Here is a 22,004-nt window from a genome sequence, read left to right on the forward strand (position 1 = left end):
CTTTATTTTAAAGATTTTTTTGATGTGGACCATTTTTAAAGTCTTTATTGAATTTGTTACAATACTGCTTCTGGTTGTTTTTTTTAAATTTTTATTTATTTATTTATTTATTTATTGGCTGTGTTGGGTCTTCGTTGCTGCGTGCGGGCTTTCTCTAGTTGTAGAGAGTGGGGGCTACTCTTCGACGCGGTGCACAGGCTTCTCATTGCGGTGGCTTTGCTTGTTGTGGAGCATGGGCTGTAGGTGCGCGGGCTCAATAGTTGTGGCGCACGGGCTTAGTTGCTCCGCGGCATGTGGGATCTTCCCAGACCAGGGCTTGAACCCATGTTCCCTGCATTGGTAGGCGGATTCTTAACCACTGCGCCACCAGGGAAGCCCCTGCTTCTGTTTTATGTTTTGGTGTTTTGGCCCCAAAGCATGTGGGATCTTAGCTCCCCGACCAGGGATTGAACCCACACCCCCTGCATTGGAAGGCAAAGTCCTAACCACTGGACCACCAGGGAAGTCCCAATGGTAACACTTTAAAGAAGGAATATGGCAGAACCCTGAGTTAGACTAAGAAGTATCCCAATCAGCCGTGTCTGGAAGCCGAGTGAAGCTGGGACGGGGTTGAGGGGAGCAGGAGTCCGACCATGGGTGCTTTGTGGGCGTCCTGTTCAAGGGAGCTCCACGAAGGAGCTGCACGGTCCCTTTTAGAACTCTTTAGAGCAGCGTTTCCTGTATGTTCCATGGGAAACTAGACTTGGGGTACCTCCATAGAAAGGGTCCCAGTCCTTGTCTTCGGATGTCTGTATAGGGAATGTCTCCTCTCCCCATTGAAGATTGATAGTGACATCAGCACATCAAAGGCTCCAGGGAGCCCATCAGTAAGGAAACTTCTCTCCACCTCTGAGGGCTGTTTAGGTTTTGGTTTTGGTTGCAGACTTAACTTCTTTGCGTTGGTTGAGCGCCGCCTGTTGGCTGTTGAGATATTACAGAAGCCTCAGTTGATGGGTGATAGCAGTTGGAAATAAACATCAAGGAAGAGGGAAACATCCCAGCCGTTGAGGAGGAAGAAGATGAGAAACCCAAACTATACCCTATCAGATTTGGTTTCTAGCCTCCAGGGTTTGACCTCTCTCTGAATCTTCCCACCCGCTTCGTGGTAAGTAATTGAAGCTGTTGGCATTGTCTGACTTCTCTGAGAAGATGCTCTATGCTCACATCAGCCACTTTGTCTTAAGTAACAAAGCAGGAGTAAGGGTGGGTTTATATTAAGCCTGGTGGTCAGTTCTTAACAGAATGTTGCAGGGGACTTCCCTGGCGGTCCAGTGGTTAAGACTCCGCGCTTCCACTGCAGGGGGCACGGGTTCGATCCCTGGTCAGGGAACTAAGATCCCACATGGCGTGCGGTGCGGCCAAAAAAAAATGTAACGGAATGTTGCAGGACACCAAAGTTTCTCCCCGCAGGAGTCCTCGTTTTCCATCCCATCTCTTCTCCTGCTTCTGTCCTCGGCAGCTGTCTCTGCAGGTGGCAGATGCCGGGTCAGGATTCTGGTCCTGCTAGACACACAGAGAAAGTGGTGTTTGAAGCCTGGCCTTCAACATAGGAAGCTGTCAATTATAGAAAAGTTTTGTTTTCCCTTAAGGAAATAAAAAAATAGGGAGGGTTTTCTGTTTTGTTTTGTTTTCTCCTGGAACAGGCAGGAACACCCTGCCTGGCTAGACAGCGGGTTGCTGGAAGATCTTTCAGAAGAGGGGAAAGAGGGTTGGTTTTGCCCAGAGGCGGGACCAATATACTCTGGTATATACTCTGCCCTCCAGACTGGCCTCGAAGCATCCCCCCGCCTCCCCCACCCCTCCAGCTCCTGCCATTCTGGGTGTTTTCTACGGCCTTGACCGGACCTGTGTTGCTCTCCTGAGGGCTGTCAAGCCAGGCAGAAGGACCAGCACGGGCCTTTCTGCCTGTCCTTGGTTTAGCTGAAGTTTCCTCATCCTCTGGGCCTCAGCTGAGATGTTACCTTCTCCAGAATGCCTCTTGTGACTGCTCACACAGGGTTAGTTATGCCGACTGTGTTCCCACAGCCCTTTGCTCTTGTTCGAGGCACTCAGCACGTAGGCAGGACTCATGCCTCAGCAGCTCATGTGCTCCATGAGGGCCGGGACCTCATCTGCCTCATCCATCCTTTCCCTCCCCTCCTAGCGTGTGCACAACACACAGTAGGTCCTCAGCGCTTGTCGAGTGAGTAGATGGCCCCAGGCCTGCCTTCCGGGCACTGAGAAAGAGAGTGGCTCTGCAGCTGTTCGGGGGTCAGGGCTGACCTTTGCCGTGGTCTCTGCTCGCTGGTGTCGAGAGGGGGGCCCATGGGTGTCACCTTTTCTTCCTGTGGGGAGGAGGCACCCCACAACAGTGGCGGCAAACACGAAAGAGAGGACTTTTCAAGTCAGGAGGTGTTAAAAGCCAGGCCTTCGGAAAATAACTTAAATCCAGATCACTGAGGTGGTTATTAATAGCTTACATTTACATTTTACCTTAGGGTTTACCTGTCCTGTGTGTCTAAGAACGTGTGTGTGTGTACATTTAATCCTTATTAAAACAGTCTGGAGGCAATGGTGTTATTGTAATTTTACCCAGGAAACTGGTGTGTCAGAGAAGTTAAGTGACTGTGAAAGTTCACAGCCAGTGCGCAGTCGTGCCACACAGGCTCAGAAACACTGGGCTGCTGGCTGTTAAACGCAGGTGGCAGCTGGGGTGGAAGTGCCTTTGGACCGGGGAGAGGCGGGAGGAGGGAGGCGTGTGATGGGCTCGAAGCCCCTGACCCTTTGAGCTGAGGCGGCTTCTGTCTGTCTGTCCCTCAAATTCTCAGAGGATTTGCTGTGACTTTTTCTCTGGGGGCGGGGGGGACGGGTCACAGCCTTCTTCCAAAGCCTAGGCCAGTGCTGGGTTGAGTTGGGGCAGGGGCATGAGGTTTGCCAGGTGCACTGCCAGGGGCTTCTGCTTTATAAACCAGGTGTTCGGGTTCAGGGAAGGTTTATCGCTCAGGCACTGTCTTTGAAGACCCCAGCTGTTGTGACTGCTTGTCACATGGAATTTCTGAGTGGGTTTGGAGAAGGGGCAGGGCTGTGGCCTGCAGTGACGTAGAACCCACAGAACCCCCTTTGTATGGACCAGTGACAGTGCCTTGCCCATCTCAAGCCATCTGAAGAGGAGAAGCCCTAGGCCAGCTGCTCAGAGGTGGCTCCTGGCACAGCCCTTGAAAAACTAAACTATCTGAGAAGCCTGTGCCACCAGGCAGCATTCCTTGCCTGCCGTTAGCTTTGTTTGCAAGGGCCCTTTAAGTCATTCAATGAAGAATTATTACACGAGCCCCTGCCCTGTGCCAAGTTCTGTGCTGGGTGCTTAAGATGAGGATGCCGGAAGGGCCCTCCCCTCGAGAAGCTGCAGTCTAGTGGCAGGAGGTGTGGGGACACATTGCTATACGGGGAGTGGATGAGTGCTGTCCTTGAGGTGTGAACAGTGCTCAGGGATCCTGAAGGGGTTGGCAGCAGCCTGGAAGAGGCCAGTGCCGGCTCGGAGGAGACGGTGTTTGAGCGTCACTTGGAAGGCTGAGCAGGTGGCCAGGGGCGGAGGGGGCTCCGTGAAGGGTGAGGACGGCGAGCACAGGGGCCTGGAGGCAGGAGGGGGCCCCGTGGGTTCTAAGGCCAGTGGGGCGTTTGTGTGCCTGGATTGTAAGTGCCTCGGGGGACTGGTGGCAAAGGAGGTGGCCAAGACCAGGTTCAAGGGGGCTGGCTTTCATTCGGTGGTCAGCAGATTTCTTTTTTCCTTCCCCCAACTTTACTGAGATAAAATTGACATATAACATTGTTTAAGTTTAAGGTGTACAACATGGTGATTTGATACATGTATGAGGCAAAATCAGCAGATTTTTAACTTTTAATTATGGAAAATTTTAAAGATATTTGAAAGTAGACAGAATAGGATAGTGAACCCCGTGTACCATCACTTCACTCCAGCAGTTACCAACCCATGGCCAGTCCTGATTCCTCCATACCCAACACCATTGCCCCCCTTACCCCATCCATATCACTTTGAAGAAATCCTAAAGTGCCTTGTGTATCCTATCAAGCCTAGCCTGTGGCTTACATGGGTTAATCCAGAATTTTGAGGCCTGGAATGATTGGGTGGCACTTTGTGATTTCATTCCATTTTCAGAGAAACCACTGAGTTTCCCCTCTTCATTTTACCTTTCAGTGGGAAGTTGGTGTCTCCAAAGTGGAAGAATTTCAAGGGCCTGAAGCTCCAGTGGAGAGACAAGATCCGGCTCAACAATGCCATCTGGCGGGCGTGGTACATGCAGTGTAAGTGCCGCGTGGCTGGGCCAGAGACCCTCCAGGTTCTGCCACCAGGAGGCCTTTGCACCTCGGGGCCCTGGAGCCTGCTCTTGTAACACTGTGTGTCAAACAGAAGTCTCTCTCAGGCCGTGTGCGGCCAAATCCGAGTGAACTGGACCCTTATCGCCATCGGCACTGGGGGCCCAGCCAAGCATCTGCAGGAGGCGGAAGTGTAGGCCGATTGCTCCCAACCTAGTGTGCTCAGTGTTGTAAAGGCAGAGGAGGAGGGACGGGTGTACAGCCGAGAGGTGGCATTTGGAGAGTCGGGGAACAGTTCCCATTTTCAGCAGGTCTGAGACGATGCAGGCCCAGGCCGCGTCCTGTCTCCAGCTGGCTAGGGTACGGGTGGATCTGGTGACTTCTGCAGGAGATCGGCGTGCTTGGGGTCCCGTAGGCTCAGGCCGGTGTTTCTCTTGATCAGCCAGACTCCCTTTCTCGCCCACACATCACTGCCAGACTCTTTTCCTTGGACCTGGACCCCTTTATTTCCCTGAAATCTCATTTTCCAAGGGAAGGAGAAGGAAAGAACCCTTAAGGGTCCCCCCGAGGGGTGGGGTGTGAACAGAAGAGGCGGAGCTCCTGCGGGGGTCTCTGCCTCAGTGACGCTATCTCACCCTCTCCCCGCCCAGATTTGGAGAAGCGCAAGAACCCCGTGTGCCACTTTGTCACTCCACTGGACGGCTCTGTGGAAGTGGATGAGCACCGGCGGCCAGAGGTACTTGGCATGTGGTGGGCCCTCACTGGGGAGGAGGTGACTCACAAAGGTGGGACCGAGGGCTCTGGGTCCCGCAGAGGGAGGACGCAGGACAGGGTGCTGGGGCTGCGCTGTCCTGGCAGCTGTTTTGACCCTGAGAAGCGATGGCGATGCAGGGGGCAGGTGGCCTCTGACACCCCACAGAGGCTCCCGCCTTCTCAGACCGGGCTGACCCAGGGACTGAGGGGGTCCTCCAACCGGGACTTACCCTCTACTTTCTTTTAATGTCAGTATTTCTCTGGAAGTCAATGTGGAGGGAATCTTTTTTTTTTTTTAATTATTTATTTATTTATTTTTGGCCGTGTTGGGTCTTTGTTGCTGCGCGCGGGCTTTTCTCTAGTTGCGGCGAGCGGGGGCTACTCTTCGTTGTGGCACGCGGGCTTCTCACTGCGGTGGCTTCTCTTGTTGCGGAGCGCAGGCTCTAGAGTGCAGGCTTCAGTAGTTGTGGCACGCAGGCCCAGTAGTTGTGGCGCATGGACTTAGTTGCTCCACAGCATGTGGGATCTTCCCGGACCAGGGCTCGAACCTGTGGCCCCTGAGTTGGCAGGCAGATTCTTAACCACTGTGCCGCCAGGGATGTCCCACGGGGAGGGATCTTGACTCCTTACAAGGCAGACATCTTTAACTATTAAAGAATGACCTCGAGATCTTTATATACTGAGAGGGAAAGATGTTGAAGAAATAGTAAATGAATAAAAGCAAGTTGCACAACAGTACTTGAGTATCTTTAGGTTAATCTTTTAAAGCCTGTGTCTGTGTGATTGTACATGCATAGGAAATGTCTTGAAGGATATACAGAAATTGTTTCCTCGTGGGATTAGAGTGAGGAGGAGGGAAGACTCTTCTCTCACTTTTTACTCTTCTGCATCGTTTTAGTTTTGTCCAAGCATGTCTCACTGTTACCATGAAAAGGGGAAAACTTGGAAAGTAACCTAATGAAAGACAGTTTGGAGCCATAGGACATGATCTGGTGTTAGTATTAAGGAATATCACTTTTTTCGGTCTGGTAATAATATTGCATTATTCACGGTGAACATTCTTCACTGTCAGAGACACACGGTGAAGTATTTTTGGGTGAAATTATGTGGGATTTATGATAGGATATCTGGGACTTGCTTTAAAATTATCCAGCCATTAAAAAAAAAAGGAATCTGAAAGTGAGGTGGGCTCTCGGAGGCCTTCGTGAACTCCTCGTCACCAGAGGTCTTCAAGGCTGCTGTGGAAGGGGGTCCCTGCTCTGCACAGTGGGGAGTCTGAACTGTATCTTAGAGGTCACTTTCCACCTGAACCTTCTGTGACTGACCATTTGTTTTCACTCTTTGGAAACGTGGCGGAGGCTAAGGGCATTTGAGAGCTAGCCCGGGTCTCTGGAGGTTCCTCCAGCGCCGGGAACTCTGTGCTTCTCCACTGCCAGGCACTCTGTCTGACCCCTGCTCCGGTCCAGCCTCCAGGACCTGGGCCCCCGAAGCCCCCTGGGTTATCATGGGCCATGAAATGAAAGCTCCCCATCACTCAGTGGCCGGGCGTGGCCCAGCAGAGGCGGGATGCACTCTGTGGACGAAGCCGCAGGCAGGCAGCCTGCTTCTCAGAGCTGGATTGCCCGGGCCTGACTTCCGGAGCCAGACGCGTGTTTGTCGGCAGGGTGGCTCTTCCAGCGCCGCCGCGTCACTCTGCCCTGCGTCTCCCCACAGGCCATCACCACGGAAGGGAAGTACTGGAAAAGCCGCATTGAGATTGTGATCCGGGAGTACCACAAGTGGAGAACCTACTTCAAGAAAAGGGTATCTGGCTCGGGCTCCAAAGAGAGCACGTTCAGGAAGCCCCGTAGGGGAGGGAAGAAGTGAGCCCGGATTCAGAACACTGGCCCCCAAGGCTGTGGCCCGGAGCTGGCCACCCCTCTCCTTGGCCCAGCATTCTAGCCCAGCCCAAGTGGTGGCCTGCTTTGGTCGTGTGACCTTTGCTCTCAGTGTCTCCAGCTAGGAGCCAGGGCTCTTTATTCCACAAACGCTGGTTGGGAGTCTCCTCTGTGTCCAGCGTTGGCCTGGGGATGGCAGGGGCAGGATCCCGCTCCCCGCCCACCTCCCAGAGAGAGAAGGCCTAGATGTTTCTGGAGGTTAGCCCCTTCCAGGAAGGAGAGGCCGAGGGCCTCGTCCCCTGCCTGGGCCCTGAGTGACCACCTCGGCGCTCTCTGTCCTTTCTCCGCAGCTCCAGCAGCACAAGGATGAGGACCTCTCCAGCCTGGCCCAGGTGTGTGAGCTTGGGGGCCATGAGGACCCTCATGGGACCTCCCCCTTTGACAAGAAACAGCAGTGACTTGGGTGGCCCAGCACTGCAGCAGAAGGTGGTGGGGGCGTGGACTCTCCCTGGGGCTAGAGGAGGGGCCGCCCCCTTCTCACGGGAAGGATGTGAAGGAAACGAGCCAGTTCTCTGCTGGGCGGCTGGAGGGGGTTTCTCCCTGCAGTTCCCACCCCCTCGCCTCATCTCTTAAGCGGGAGCCCTTGCTGCTCTGTGAAACGGTGCAGCGTATTTCCCTGATGGGGCGTGCTGGGAACTCCCGAGTCACTCTCGCCCCTTTGGTTTGTCCTTCCCCCCGTCGGTGGCAGGACGATGACCTGCTTTATTGGCACAAGCACGGGGATGGCTGGAAGACCCCCGTCCCCATGGAGGAGGACGCGCTGCTGAGCACAGACATGCTCATGTCGGAATTCAGCGACACCCTCTTCTCCACGCTTTCCTCACACCCGCCCGTGGCCTGGCCCAACCCGCGCGAAATAGGTAACCCGCCCTTAGACTCTAGACTGGACACGTTGCCTTCTCCACCAGGCCCCCAGGGCGGGCTCTGCCTTGGGGCCATCCCTGAGCTGCTGTCGCTTGTCTAGGGTGAGCAGTGAGGAGAAGGGTTGACCAACCTCCTTGCTGTGTGAGGGCCCCGTCAGGCCCGTGGTGCCACCGCCAGGGAACAGTGGAGGTTTGGTCTGAACCAGTGTCACACTTCTGATACTGTCCCTCAGCAGAGGACAGGGGCCTGGGGCGCGTGACAGGGCCTGTGACTCACTCTCGGGAATATCATTCGCACTCCTGGGCTGGCCTCTCACCTGGCAGCGTGCAGCTGTCCAGTTAACCCCTCAGGGAAGAGCCCGCAGGCTGAAATTAGAACCCGGGGTCTCTGCATAGCTGCTCACGGCTTCTGGGGAGTGTCCGTTCCTGGATACTCAGTTTACCTTTCCTACGAAAACTCTCTTTCCTGCCCTCTGAGGGTGGACGATGCCCGTGGACTGACGAGAAATCCCAGCCAGTGGCCTGCATTTCTCCTTGGAAGAATCTAGAATGCGAGCAGGGCCAGGAAGATCCATTCCAGGCCCTTAATATGTTCCTACAGCATGGTCTGAGAAGGCAAAATGATTCCTCTGTCTCCTTTCTGATTCTTACAGCACATCTGGGAAATGCAGACATGATTCAACCGGGGCTGATTCCTTTGCAGCCCAACCTGGACTTTATGGACACTTTTGAGCCTTTCCAGGGTGAGGACTTGGGGCAGAGAAAGAGCATGGCTGCCTGCATCTCCCTTTACCCAGGACAAAGTGGCTGTTGCTTCCCTGTCATAGAGGCAACTGTTAGAATGGACCAGGGAGAGGACTTAGAATTTTTCCAGAACTTTTTTTTTTTTTTTTGCTAGTAGCTGCAAGGCCTGGAAAGTGTTTCTGGGATGTTGTTCTGTCTCACCCTGCACGTCTCAGAGCCTCAGGCTTGGCTTTGACTGTAAGCAGTTCCCCCACTAGGCAGCACAGTGCGCCGACGACACAGCCACTTCCTCGCAGTTTCCCGCAGTTAGAACCGGTCCTTGAGCTCCTGCCACTGTAAGAGCGGGTGCCACCCAGGCCTGGGAGTGTTTCAGAGGCCACACTGGTTGCCAGCCTGTGCAGCTCCAATCAGAGGGCCTCTTTCTGCACAGTTACCTCGTGGGGGGGGGGCGGGGAGATGCCCTCTAGCCATGGCATTCCTCTGGGTAAGGTGGGGTTCAGTGCCTGATTTGTTTGGATCTTAATGCAGTGAAGTGATGGGCACAGAGCTCACAAGCCCCTGATGTTGTCTTTCAGACCTCTTCTCTTCCAGCCGCTCCATTTTCGGCTCCATGCTGCCTGCACCCGCCTCAGGGCCTGCACCGGATCACAACAGCCCACCTGCTGTAGGTAGAGGGAACTTGGGGGAAGGGGCACCGGACTGGTCATCAAACCTTTGCAGCCATAAGCAAAGTGCTAGGGGTGGCTAGATCCAGCGGTGAACTCACATATAATGTGTAAAGAAGTTATTCTAGCCCTCCTTGGAAGCATCCTTAGGTATCCGTGCGGTGGGAGACTCTGTCAGTAAGCGTATGCTCCCGCCTAAGGCCCAAATAAGCTGTGTGCAGCGGGCTCTGTCTTGACCAGTTAAGACAGGGCCAGTGAGACAGCAAAGAAAAACGCAGATCACTAAGAAGAGGAAGTTGCGTGTATTTCTTTTACTTTTTACTCAGCACTCAACACAAGTTGGTTACCAGCTGCTGGGACGGCTGAGCTGAGTGAGGCACGGCTCTCTGCCATTAAGAGACTCTCAGGCTGGTGCCCGTATCCAGTTAGGCGCCCGTGACCTGACCCTCTCTCCTTCCATCTGGCTCTGTGAAGAGTTTCTCCTATAGAGGCTGAGATCCGAACAATTGATTCCTTGTAGCGTTTCCCTTTTAGGAAGAGGTGACCTCTCTAGAAGTTGACATGTGAAACTGTCCTGGGGGAGCCTCATGAGCAGCTGTGATCCAGGCTGCCCCTGCTCTGTAACAGAAGATGGCAGGGACTTTGGGGGGACCCCGCTGGACTCCAGAAACAAGATATCCCCAGGCCGAGAGCCAAGCGTGTGCAGACAGTCACTGTGTCTGAGCCCTGTGTTATCATTGAGTTCCTAATGGAAACAAGACCCCTGCAGATGCCTGGGGAGACCCAGATCCATCCCCCGCAGATTAGCAGTCCCAGGGCCGGGAGACGTCGCCTCTGTCCCTTCTGCCCGGGGCATCGTCCCAGGCGCCGGGTACCGTGTCGGACCTTGTGGCGTGCAACGCTGGAGAGTGACAGTGAGCAGTGTGGCTCTAGCGTGCGTTCCTCACGTCTTCTCTTCCTTTCTTAGGAGAGCATCCTGCCAACCACCACTCTGCCCACCGCGAGCCTCCCTGACGGCTTCATCGCGCCCCCTGCAGCCACGGCCCTGGACCCCACGCGTGGGCAGGGCTGTGAACACACCTCCCAGCCGGGGGACCCCTTTCTCCAGCCCGCAGACTTAGGTCCCTCTGCACCACCACTGAGTGTCCCCCAGCCCTTCCTCCCCGTGTTCACCATGCCCTTGCTGTCGCCCAGCCCAGCCCCGGCACCTGCTTCCCCCGTCTTGCCATTAGGCCCTCCTCCTGCCACTGCCCTGAACCCCCCGACTCCCCCTGCCTTCCTGCAGCCACAGAAGTTTGCCGAAGTCAGCAAGTCGCCCCCTGTCATCACCCACACGGCCTCTGCCACCCTCACCCACGACGCCTCTGCCACCACCTTCAGCCAGAGCCAGGGCCTCATCATCACGACCCACTATCCCACCCCCTCCGTGTCCCCCTGTGGCCTGGCGCTGTCTCCAGTCACCCGGCCACCAACCGTCGGGCCTCCTCAACCCCGTTTAACTTTCGTGCACCCCAAGCCCGTATCCTTGCCTGGGGGGAGGCACAAGCAGCCCCCCAAAATAGTGCCTGCTCCCAAACCAGAGCCCATGTCCTTGGTATTGAAGAATGCTTGCCTCGCCCCAGGTGAGTCAGGTGGAGGGAAGCAAGTGGGATTCTCCCCCCGCCCTCATCCCCCGCCGGGATGTTTCCCGTCCCCAGGCTTGCAAACTCGTGACACACACATTGTGATAGGAAACAGAAGGGTTATGAAAGACTACATGCGTAGATCTAGTCTGTTTTTTCTATTCTATGTTGTTCTTTTAGTTAGTCTCAACCCAGTTTGAAAAAAACATGGTCTTGGTCATCTCTTTCCTGGGTCTGTAATCTGTCCCCTCCAAGGAGAAGTTGCAAAAAAGTAACTTTGTCTCCATGCCCTGCGGCAAGGAGGTGACGTCTCAGTGGCAGCAGAGGGGTCGTGTGCTGCTCCTAGGGCCCCCCCGCCCCCCGTGCAGCCTGGCCAGCCCTGGCATCAGGAGCAGGCCCCCAGCTGGGCCGCCACCCTCACCTCCCCCTTGTTCTGGCAGCTGCCTTTTCAGGACAGCCCCAAGCAGTGATCATGACATCAGGCCCTCTGAAGAGAGAAAGGATGTTGGCTTCCACCGTGTCCCAGTCCAACATGGTCATCACGCCTGCTGCCATCGCCAGGGTGAGCGGCCCAGACAGGCCCTCAGGATCCTATAAGCTTGGGTGGCCCTCACCCAGCATGACTGTGGTCGGGGGTGACCTCTCTCCCCTGTGTCCCCTCAGGCTCCTGGGGTCACAGAGTTCCACAGCGGCATCCTGGTGACAGACCTTGGCCACGGCACGGGCAGCCAACCTGCTCCCATCTCCCGGCTCTTCTCTCCCAGCACAGTGACGGACTCCCTGGTAAAGGGCGAGCAGGTCCCGCCACATGGGGGCATCGCCCAGGTCGCTGCCACGGGTGCCAGTGAGTCTGCTGTCTGGTTGGAACGGTTGGGACCGCGTGAGTGGAGTGACGGGCCCGCTCTGGACTGGGGAGGCTGCCAAGGGTGCCCGGGATTGAGCCTGGGTTTCCAGGCCGGGTGGTGAGAAGCTGCCAGTGGCCCTGGCTAGGGAAGCGCTCGGCAAAGGGCAGGATAAACCAGGGAAAGCAGCCGGTGCGTCGCAGTGCAGACGGTGTGTATGCTCGCGGAGACGTTGCTCAGCCTCCTTCAGAAAGGCCTGGCTCGGATGGGGACGTCCCTGGGGGTCCAGTGGTTGAGACTCCATGCTGCCAACGCAGCGGGTACGGGTTCATTCCCTGGTCAGGGAACTAAGATCCCACATGCCATGCGAAGTGACCAAAAAAGATTTTAAAAATTAAATTAAAAAGAAAAAAGAAAGGCCTGGCTCTGAGCTGCCAGCTCCGATCCACAAAAGGGATTGAGGGGGCCGCGTGGACAGTTTCCAGAAAGCACGAGCCTGCTGTTGCTGCAGCCACGGGAGCCCCCGGCCTTGTCCCCTCCCCCGCGGTGGGCCGGCACCGCGCCTCGGGAGCCCCCTTCCTTCCTCCCCAGCTTGGTCTTCTGTTGGTGAGGTGGCCGGGGTAGGACTGATACTGCCCAGGGACGTCTGAAGAGCTGAGAGGTCAGGGTAGGTGATCTTCCCGAGGCTGTGCTGCTGCGGGCTGGGGAGAAGCCAGGTAGCAGGTCGGAGGGAGACCAGGTGTCTTCCTGTCTCAGGTAAAACCGTGGCAGCTGCTTCCGGCACCCAGTGCAGAGGCGTCTTCCCGAGGTGGAGGGCAGGACACGAGGGGGAAGGCTCTCTACTTAGAGGGGTCAGACAGGGACTTGTCCCAGGACAGGTTTTGAAGAAAAAGGACCCTCATCTGGGAAGATGGGGACGCAGACTAGCTATGAGTCAGGCCCTGGGATGCTGTATGGGGCTCGGGCTCAGGGAAACGGCGCCTTGTCCACTGAGGGGGGTCCCCGGAGGTTAGAGCCTTGAGAGCAGGGTGGGGAGAGGAGCCGAGCAGAGGGGGCCGAGCCTGAGGCATCCGTGCTGTGAAGCGGGACTGACCGGGAGGGCCAGGGAGGGGCTTCCTGCGGGTGGCTCCGCAGCCTGGGCCACAGGTTTCTTCCACCACGTTCTCTGTGGGTAAAATAGCGCCTTTGTTTTTTTAATTAAAAAATGTCGGGGGTGGGTATGATTGAAAAAAGTGTGAGAAAACATATATGTAGAAATTAAAGAACAACAAAAAAGAACAGGTGAGTTCCCAGGGTGAGAACTACAGCCTTGCAGACGCCGAGGGGCCCCTGGTGGCCCAGGAGGCAGGCCTCCTCGCAGCCCCCAGACCTGTGACTGCAGCGTCCAGCTGGCGTCCGTCAGGCCTAACGGAACCCACCTCCTGCCCCCGCCCGGTGGCAAGGATTCCTCCCGATTTTGCTCTGGGGCTGCCATGGAGGTTCAGGGTGGGTGTCCCCGCGCAGCTGGTGCAGCCTGGTCCCTAAGGGGAGTCTCTGCTCTTCTCAGGTCGAGACGGCCCGAACTCAGGGCAGGCCTCTCCGTGTGCTTCAGAACAGAGCCCCAGTCCTCAGTCTCCCCAGAACAACTGCTCAGGGAAATCTTCTGCAGACCCCAAAAATGTGGCTGCTTTAAAGGTACCTGTGGGGTCTTGATTCCCTTGGAAGGATGGGGAGGCAAGGAGAAGCGTATCAAGGGACTTTGGGGATGGCTGCGTCCCTTACTAGAGACACACTGGAAAGAACCGTGGGCTTGAGGGGTGTCCCACACCAGGCTGGGGCGGCATCGGAAAGAGGGAGGTTTGCTGCTTTAACCTTGAGCCTGTTGGCTCCTCCCATCCCCCACCTCCCCCCCCAGCCCTGTGGTGACAGCGGCCCTCAGCCCAGGAGCCAGCACGGAGCCCTGTGGAGCAGGTGGGGGAGGCGGCAGCTGTCAGAACCGGGTCCGCGGTGTGAGGGTGGCCGGGAGGGGCCGCACCAGCAGCCTCGGGCCCTTGCTGTGCTCTCTTCTGCAGGGATGGTTTTCCAGTCCCGTCCTGTCGCCCTCCTGGCTCCCGCTGGAGCCTTTTAGCTTCCTGTCGTCCCTCCTTCCACATAGCTCTCTAGAGGCCACAGGGTCCCAATCTGCCCCTAATCTGGGCAGCAGGTGGGGGTGGGATGGGGAGGGGAGGGGTCCCTGTGTCACAGTGACAGGTCGATTTCCCAACAGAACCGGCAGATGAAGCACATTTCAGCCGAGCAGAAAAGGCGCTTCAACATCAAGATGGGCTTCGACACCCTCAACAGCTTGATCTCTAATAACACCAAGCTGGTGAGTGGCCGGAGGGCGGGGAGGGCCGACAGGACGGGCGGCCACGGCGGGGTCGCCGCGGCTGCTGCCGCCCTGACCCGGCCGCCCCTTGCAGACCAGCCACGCCATCACGCTGCAGAAGACAGTGGAGTACATCACCAAGTTGCAGCAGGAGCGCAGCCAGATGCAGGAGGAGGCCCGGCGGCTGCGAGAGGAGATCGAGGCGCTCAACACCACCATCATGTGAGGCTGGGCCTGGGGGCTCAGGTGGCACCCCGTCCTCGCTGGCGCGGCACAGAGGGGGCGCTCAGCGCTGCTGGAGGCCTCTCTGCTCAGCGCTGCAGCCTTTGCCCTCCTCCTCCTCCCCAGGCTCCCCTCCTGGGCCTGCCCACTTGGCCCCCACCACGCCGAGCTTCCTTTGACTCTTCCTGTCGTTTCAGCTCCTGCCAGCAGCTGCTCCCTGCCACGGGCGTCCCTGTCACCCGGCGCCAGTTTGATCACATGCGAGACATGTTTGACGAATATGTGAAAAGCCGGACTCTGCAGAATTGGAAGTTCTGGATTGTATCTTTGGGTTTTCTTTGCTCATCCCCCATCCCCCCGACCAGTGCACTAAAACCGCAGACACTGAGCCTTCAGTTGCTTTAGAAAGATGCTCTCTAAATGGTTGTCATTGAGTTTGTCGAGACAGGTAATGCTAGTTTCTGTCTCGAGAGGGAGGGGCCCGGCCGGGCCTGCGGTGTGGAGCAGACTGTCCTTGGTGACCGTCCAGGCGTGGGGCTCCCTGGGGACCTGGAACAGGCCCGCTTTGCGCTCTGAATCCTTGAGAAGTAAAGACAAGGCTGGAGCCACTGGCAGAAGCAATAAGGTGGGAAGGAGGTGGGATCTGGTCTAACACGTCCTGGCACCAGCTCTGTCCTGGCAGCAGCGCGGAGTGTGGTGCCACCCGAAACCAGGGCTCACAAAGCGACTAAGTGGCAGAGCCTGGATTTGAAGCCAGTTCCCTCCGGGCTGTTTTCTGGGTTTGTGCCGCAGGGCCTTGACTGCTGTAACGAGGCACGGATACCTGAGTGCTGGGCTCTGTCTCTGGGGCCAAGGTCTCCCTGCACTTGGCCTTCCAGATGTCAGCAGGGCCCTTATGGGGGACGGCTCTGCCCTTGCCACTCCCCATCCAGCCACCACTGTGCCTCCGAGTGGACAGTGTGCCCACGGGTGGGGTCGGTCGCCGTGCCTGGGCCTGGGGTCTGAGGGGGTCACGTGGGAGGAGGGACGCTCCAGCCTCAGCTGTGACAGGGCAGGTGGTGTCTGTGTGCACTAATGGGCGGGTTTTAAAGGAAGAGACGACAGACACCAGCTCCAGTCCCCCAGCTTTGCTCTGGTCCTGGTCCCTGAGTGGCGCTGGCGTGAGTCAGAACCTCTGTGGTCAGTGGCAGGTTCCTCGGCATCAGGCTGAGTGTGGTGACCGTGGTCGCCACCTGGGCTCAGGAACAGTTAGGGACCGCTCTCTCTCTCTCCCTCCCTCTCTCTCTCTCTCTCTCTCTCTCTCTCTCTCTCTCTCTCTCTCTCTCTCTCTCTCTCTCTCTCTCCCTCCCTCTCTCTCTCTCTCTCTCTCTCTCTCTCCTCTCTCTCTCCCCCCCCCTTTCCCTCTGTCTCTCCCTCTCTCTCCCTCTCTGTCTCTCCCTCTCTCTCCCTCTCTGTCTCTCCCTCTCTGTCTCTCCCTCTCTGTCTCTCCCTCTCTCTCTCCCTCTCTCTCTCTTTCTCTCCCTCTCTCCCTCTCTCCCTCTCTGTCTCTCCCTCTCTCTCTGTCTCTGCCTCTCTCTCTCCCTCTCTCTCTCTGTCTCTCCCTCTCTCTCTGTCTCTCCCTCTCTCTCTCCCTCCCTCTCTCTCTCTTTCCCTCTCTGTCTCTCCCTCTCTCTCCCTCTCTGTCTCTCCCTCTCTCTCTGTCTCTCCCTCTCTCTCTCTCTCTGTCCCTCTGTCTCCCTCTGTTCCTCTCTCTGTCTCTCCCTCCCTCTCTCCCCCCCGTCTCTCCCTCTCTCTCTCCCTCTCTCTCTCTGTCTCTCCCTCTCTCCCTCTCTGTCTCTCCCCCTCTCTCTCTCCCTCCCTCTCTCTCTCTTTCCCTCTCTGTCTCTCCCTCTCTCTCTCTCTCTGTCTCTCCCTCTCTCTCTGTCTCTCCCTCTCTCTCTCTCTCTGTCCCTCTGTCTCCCTCTGTTCCTCTCTCTGTCTCTCCCTCCCTCTCTCCCCCCCGTCTCTCCCTCTCTCTCTCTGTCTCTCCCTCTCTCTCTCTCTCTCTCTCTCACCCCCTCTCCCCCGCCCCGCCCCATCACAACTATGCACAGTTACTTGCCAGTCCTGAGGGGAGTTGGTCACGGACAAGCCTGAGACTGGACTTCGTTCTCTCCACGCTCGCTTCCCTTTTCTTTAACCTGCGTGCTGTGCAGTTCAGCGTCATCGTCAAGCCGCTGTTTGAGTCCTTCAGGGGTGTGGTGTCCAGCAGCAGCCTGGAGGAGCTGCACCGGACGGCGCTGTGCTGGCTGGACGAGCACTGCTCCCTGCCCGTTCTCAGGCCGAGTGAGTGGGGCCGTGCGGGCTTGGACGGGGCTGCCGAAAACCCAGGCTCTGCTGCAGGTGGCCCGCAGACAGCTGGGGCGGGGGGGGCGAGGCCGAGCCGGAGACGCCCCTGCAGGGCGGGGGGTGAGGGCTCCCAGAGCCTCCGTGCGCCTGTTTGATCAGATCCAGCTCACATTTAGTGAGCACCTACTATTTACCAGGCCACGTATCAGGGGTTTTCAGATACGTTTTCGTGTTTAATTCTTGTAATAACAAAAAGAGCTGTGGCCGTGTATAAAGGCTGTAGAGGTGTGATGCTAAAGCAGGGGGACAAGCAGGAAGAGGTCAGCGTTCCCCGCCCACCTGCAGCGTAGGAGGTAGGACTGGGGGAGTCGTCTTAAAGGCAGAGGTGTGAGTGTCCAGACCTCAGGCGAGAGGCTCTCCTGGTGTCCGTGCCTCTCCTGCTTTGGGGGCCTGAGACTCCCCACGCGGGGTGCACACACGTCACCGCGTGTTCTGTCCTCCGGGGGCTTGGAGCTGGCGCCGGGCCGTGTCTGCAGGCTACCCCTCTGTCTTGCAGCCGTGCTGAACACCCTCCGGCACCTGAGCGCCACCACGTCCATCCTGACGGACCCGGCCCAGCTGCCGGAGCAGGCAGCGGAGGCCGTCACCAGAATGGGCCAGAGATCTGGGGAGTCTTAGCAGTGCTTAGCGGGCACATGGCCGCGTGAGAAGCCGTGGAGACCCTTCCTGCCTGTGGAGAGGAGGCCGCGCCCCTCACCTCTCCTGATGCGGAGCTTCCGGGCCTCCCTCCGACTGCGGCCCAGGCCGCTCAGAACGCCATGCTCAGGTCTGAAGCAGGTTCGGGTCCTGCCCACAGCAGTAGCCCAGCTTAGGGAACCCCTTGCTGTGAACTCTGACTCAGCGACCTCTGTCACCGACCTCCCCTCCCCTCGGGGTAGCCCGGATAAAGGGGAACGCTGCCCGTCCCGGTCCTGTCCTGTCCTGCTGGTGGGGTGTCGGGGCCGCGGCGGCAGTGCGGGGAGCAGACGGGGCAAGAGGGGGCATCACCCGCTCCCCCAAGTTAGGAAACGTGAGGTTCCTTCCCGGCTCCTGTCTGGAGACTTACACACGCTGCCTCCTGTCACCTCTCAGGCGCCCGTGGGGCGGTCGGAAGGCACCCTCCTTCCTGCCCCGACTCTGACCTTGTAGATAGATTGCACGCCTGCTCAGGCTCCGCGGGGCCGGCTGCCGGGGAAACCCCGCAACACACGTGTGCAAAGTGGTGGGTGCGCGTGCCCGCAGACAGGAACGGAAGCGCAAGCGACGCGGAGCTGCTGCCGGCTTGGAGGGCCGCTCGGGCGGGGCTTCGATCTGTCCTGATCTGGTTCCGCTTGGCGTTGCAGCCTCCGTGGTGACACCGACCTGAGAATCGCGTGGCGGGGCTCAGCTGGGGCCCTGCTTCCGAGCCGCAGCCGGGCGGGCGGCCGTGCTTGATGGATGCTGCTGGCCCTTCGGGTGCAGTGTTTGAAAGACCAGGTTCCACGGTGCTGCCATCGGCCTGGTCACCTTGTCTGGATTGTCCAGCTGGGAGCCCCAAATCATAACAGTTCCTGGACCAAAGACGCCACCACACCCAGCGTCTGTCTCATGTTTGGAGGCAGAAATTGAATGTTGACACAGAGCTCCGAGGTGTCTGCCTCGGAGCTGTCTCTAGGCGGCTCCAGACCAGACTGTAGAGAGTTGTATTCAGATTTGGTCCAGGTGGAGGGGGCAGCAGGCTGTTTCCGGATGTGGGAATTGCACTTGGAAGGGTTCAGAGGAGGGCACGGCAGGAGGGGCGGTCCCGGGCCCCCCCTCCTCTCGGTGTGTCTGCAAGAGCAGCTCCAGGTGGAAGGATGCTCTCTAACACTCAGGAAGCCCAGCCAGGGGTACCTCCTCATGGAAAGAATGTGCTTTTCACGTCCTGCTGTGAAGTTCAGAGGCCAGCAGGCTTCCCGTTCAACCTCTGTCCTCCGGGCCCGAGACGGAGACTGGGCAAGCGCTGGGCAGACCAGGAGCCCAGGGGCCCCAGGAGGGGCCGCTGCGGGCCACCCTCTGAAGCTTGGATCATTTCGGAGGCTCCTGCTGGTTCCCGGAGGCCTGTGGAAGGTGCTCGAGGGGGCAGGCAGCCCCACCTCAGCCTCGGCTGATGGAGGATGGAGGCGGGGTCCTCTCTTTGCCGCTGGCCGTGCCACTGCCCCTGCCGTGGGTCACGACCGGTCACCTGCTCCAGCCCCGTCGAGGGTGCCTCGGCGGCACCCCTCCACCTCCCCAGAACCCGTGTTTACAGGCCTTCCGATCGCTCTCCTGAGGCGCGAGCACGCAACGAGGCTGGGCCAGCCCTTCGTTTCCACTGGGAGGAGGGACAGGAACCCAGCCTTCCCCCGGGGTGGACACGAGGTCTCCCTCAAAAGTGGAAGAGCACGTGGTAAGAACTCCGTGAGGCTCAAAAGGGAAAAAGGAAAGCCAGAGACGTTCCAGCCATGAGGGCTCGTGGAGGGTCCTGCCCTCGGCCTCGCCCCAGTTCCTGTGCCTTCGTAAACCGCGTGGTGGCCGCGGAGCTCGGCCCGGCCATGACCTCTCCGAGATCACTAGCTTTCTCCCCACCCCTTGCTGGGAGTCTTTTTTTTTTTTTTTTTTTTTTTTTTAGCTCCATGGGATATAAAATTGGCCTCTTCCTTCTCTGGCCTACCTCTCCCTCCCTTTGGCTGATTTAATGTTCACGATTCTGTTTTTTTAAATATTTAAGGCTGTTAGGTTGTATGAGGCATTGAAGGGGGTGTGTGTGTGTGTGTGCGTGCGCGTGTGTGTGTGTGTCCCAGCAGACGTTTAACTAGATGCATGTTTTGTTTTGAGATATTTACTTAAATCCATTTCTCTTGGTGCTCACCATTACGGCTGTAGGGCCGCAAAGCTGTATCTCTTACTACAAACACGTTTGTTTCTTGCCCTGGAAGTTTTCTTGTTTTGGATTCTTGCCTGATGAGTCTGGCCAGACGGGGGCCTAGCTTTGACCTCTGTCCTGGGGTCCCAGGCCGGGGTGCAGGGACCCCGGGGCCACTCTGCCAACCGCCTCCAGTGGATGCTGTAGTTTGTTTACACTCACTTTCACCCCTACTCCTGTCCCTACTCCCATAAAAGAGACTTAAAAATGCTGACACTTTGGAGGATAAGAAAATCAAATCTGAAAAGGAAAAAAAAAAAAGCCCATCTGGCACGTAATCTCTGAAAGTGTTTCTGTGAAATCTCTCTGTGCCATCAACTCCCTTCCCACTGCTGGTTGCTGTTTGACACCGTGTGGGAGATGCAGGGAGAGGGGGGCTTTCTGCAGTTGGCTGGCCCGTCCCTCCCTCGGTCTCAGGCGGGTTACAGCCAGCTGTCACCCCTCTCCCGCCAGGCCCCCAACCTGGCTGGGGTTTTCAGGGCGCGAGGGAGGAAGCATCCCGGCGTCAGGAGTCAGCGTCGATGTGAGCACCAGCTCTTGTTGGGGAGGGACTGGCAGGGCCCTGTGGGCGACCCCGTGCCCCCAGCTCGCTCTACTCTCTGTGCTCGTGACCTGATCCCGCCTCCCTTGCTAGGGAGCGCTCAGCCCTCCAGGTTGTTATTGCTCTGGCTGATAGAAAGAGAAACTTAGATTCTTAGGGGACATGGCATCCCAGGGTGGGGGCCAAACCCCTTGTCCCTCCCCAGGTGAAGGGGTGCGGTGGCCTCCTCTCAGCCTGGGCCCGCCCTCCCTGTACAGCCGGCTCTCCACCTGGATGAGCGGGTCCAAGCGGCAGGCTCGTCGTCGTTTTCAAGATCCCACGTTCTCACTGTCCAGCTGAACGAGGGCTCATCAGGGCGGAGCCGGGGCTGCCCAGGGGGCCCGTCTGCCCGCGGCCTGCACACTTACTCAGTGTGGACCCAGCCCGGCGCCGGCTAACCTGCCCCACTTCGGTTCTTTTATCTCATCTGGGCTCCAGGTGGGCAGGCTTGGAACACCGCTTGTCGGAGCAGCTTGGCTTCCTTGGTGGTGGGCTTGCTGAGGAAGGGAGCTGGGGAGCCCCACTGTGGGCTCAAGGGCAGCAGTGGGCTGGGGTTTTTGGCTCCATTGCCCCTGGTGCCTTGTATATGAAAGAGGATTGTCACCACGTCTGAACACAGATGACAGGAGAGGACAGCGAGGCTGGATGGTGGAGGAGCTCGGACCTTCAACACGTTGTACATTTCAGTGGTCGCTTAGCCTTGACCCGCTCAGCGGGCAGGTTTGGGGATCGGAGGGGCTCCAGGAGCGGAGAGAAGCCTTAGGACCCCCGGGTGCCTCCACACAGATCACCTGCCCTCTTTTCTTTTCCTTCTGACAACTTGGCTTTCCCAGCTCACCACACAGGGCTGTTTCCTGTTGAGGCTTGTGAAAATAAGCCTTTGAGAAAGAAAAGGGAACGTTTCCTGTTGAACGTTGGCCTTGTCTATGCGTGTGTGTGTGTGTGTGTGTGTGTGTGTGCTTGCACAAGCCTGCGTGTGTGTTTGTGGGTGTTTACTTAATGGAATTTTATTTTTGTGAAATTCTTTTATAATTATGTAGCAAAATTCACCTCCACCTCCCAGTCAAACTTTTGGTTCCAGAGTCAACCCTGGGCGTCACCAATTTGAAGAATTCTCTCCTGGGTTTCTGAATGGAGATGCGCCACTGTCAAGAGTTGAGGTTGTGGAGAGGGTTGGGAGAAACTGAAGTCTGATGCATTTCCGTAGAGTTTACATCCTGCAGTTAAAAGGTAGGAAGGGCTCGACCAGGGAGACACGAAGCCCAGGCTATGTTTCTTGCGAGGGAGCTGGACCGCGGCCTCACCCCGAGGTGCCCTGCTGCTGCTTTATCGGAATCTGTTCACACGGCTTGTTTTGCTTGTTTTGTAACGCCACAGCTGAAACAGCACGTTCTTTTCCTTTTTTGGGTTTCAGTTCATTGTATAAATGGTTCATTTTTTCTGTTGTGAGCTCTGGTGACTGTGTCAGGCCTCCCGTAGGAGACAGTCACCCCTTGTGGGCAGAAAAACAAAACCCAAGAAGAGTTGTGTTAATCGGAGGCTCCCTCAGGCCTGCACCATCCAGAGCACGGCCCTTTATGCGCCACTGTTGAAAAGCAGGTTTCCACCAGCTGAATTCAACACTACAATGCAGTTCAAAAACTATATTTGCATCCAAGGCAATAAAAAGCCGTATTTTTTTGAAGAGCCTGTGGTGTGTGGTCTTTGCTACCCTGTTGGGCGGTGGAAGAGGCGATAGAATGAGGTCAGAGTGGAGTGATGCTCACGCTAGCCTTGGGGGGAGCGGGTG

General features: G+C 57.3%; 1 protein-coding gene across 3 annotated transcripts in view; it reads left to right on the forward strand.

The window, feature by feature from the left end:
* The window catches only part of MLXIP (MLX interacting protein), a 59,121-nt gene extending 39,474 nt beyond the window's left edge, over window positions 1-19,647 (forward strand). Inside the window, exons 2-18 of one of the 3 annotated variants that reach the window (XR_009697442.1) lie at window positions 4,232-4,338; window positions 5,001-5,086; window positions 6,817-6,906; window positions 7,331-7,372; window positions 7,729-7,900; window positions 8,557-8,646; window positions 9,223-9,311; window positions 10,280-10,934; window positions 11,375-11,496; window positions 11,598-11,814; window positions 13,323-13,450; window positions 14,022-14,123; window positions 14,218-14,345; window positions 14,543-14,666; window positions 16,541-16,670; window positions 17,230-17,499; window positions 18,056-19,647. Coding sequence is in view for 2 of the 3 variants with exons in the window: in XM_061170502.1 (XP_061026485.1) it covers window positions 4,232-4,338; window positions 5,001-5,086; window positions 6,817-6,906; window positions 7,331-7,372; window positions 7,729-7,900; window positions 8,557-8,646; window positions 9,223-9,311; window positions 10,280-10,934; window positions 11,375-11,496; window positions 11,598-11,814; window positions 13,323-13,450; window positions 14,022-14,123; window positions 14,218-14,345; window positions 14,543-14,666; window positions 16,541-16,670; window positions 17,230-17,351 (2,404 nt within the window). In the remaining variant the exon portion in view is untranslated. Of the gene's footprint in view, window positions 1-4,231; window positions 4,339-5,000; window positions 5,087-6,816; window positions 6,907-7,330; window positions 7,373-7,728; window positions 7,901-8,556; window positions 8,647-9,222; window positions 9,312-10,279; window positions 10,935-11,374; window positions 11,497-11,597; window positions 11,815-13,322; window positions 13,451-14,021; window positions 14,124-14,217; window positions 14,346-14,542; window positions 14,667-16,540; window positions 16,671-17,229 lie in introns of all 3 variants that reach the window. The other 2 variants (XM_061170502.1, XM_061170503.1) reach the window with 2 other exon arrangements.
* The last annotated feature ends 2,357 nt before the right edge of the window (window positions 19,648-22,004 follow it).

This window comes from Eubalaena glacialis, chromosome 15 (genome assembly GCF_028564815.1).
Source record: "Eubalaena glacialis isolate mEubGla1 chromosome 15, mEubGla1.1.hap2.+ XY, whole genome shotgun sequence".
Taxonomy (NCBI): domain Eukaryota; kingdom Metazoa; phylum Chordata; class Mammalia; order Artiodactyla; family Balaenidae; genus Eubalaena; species Eubalaena glacialis.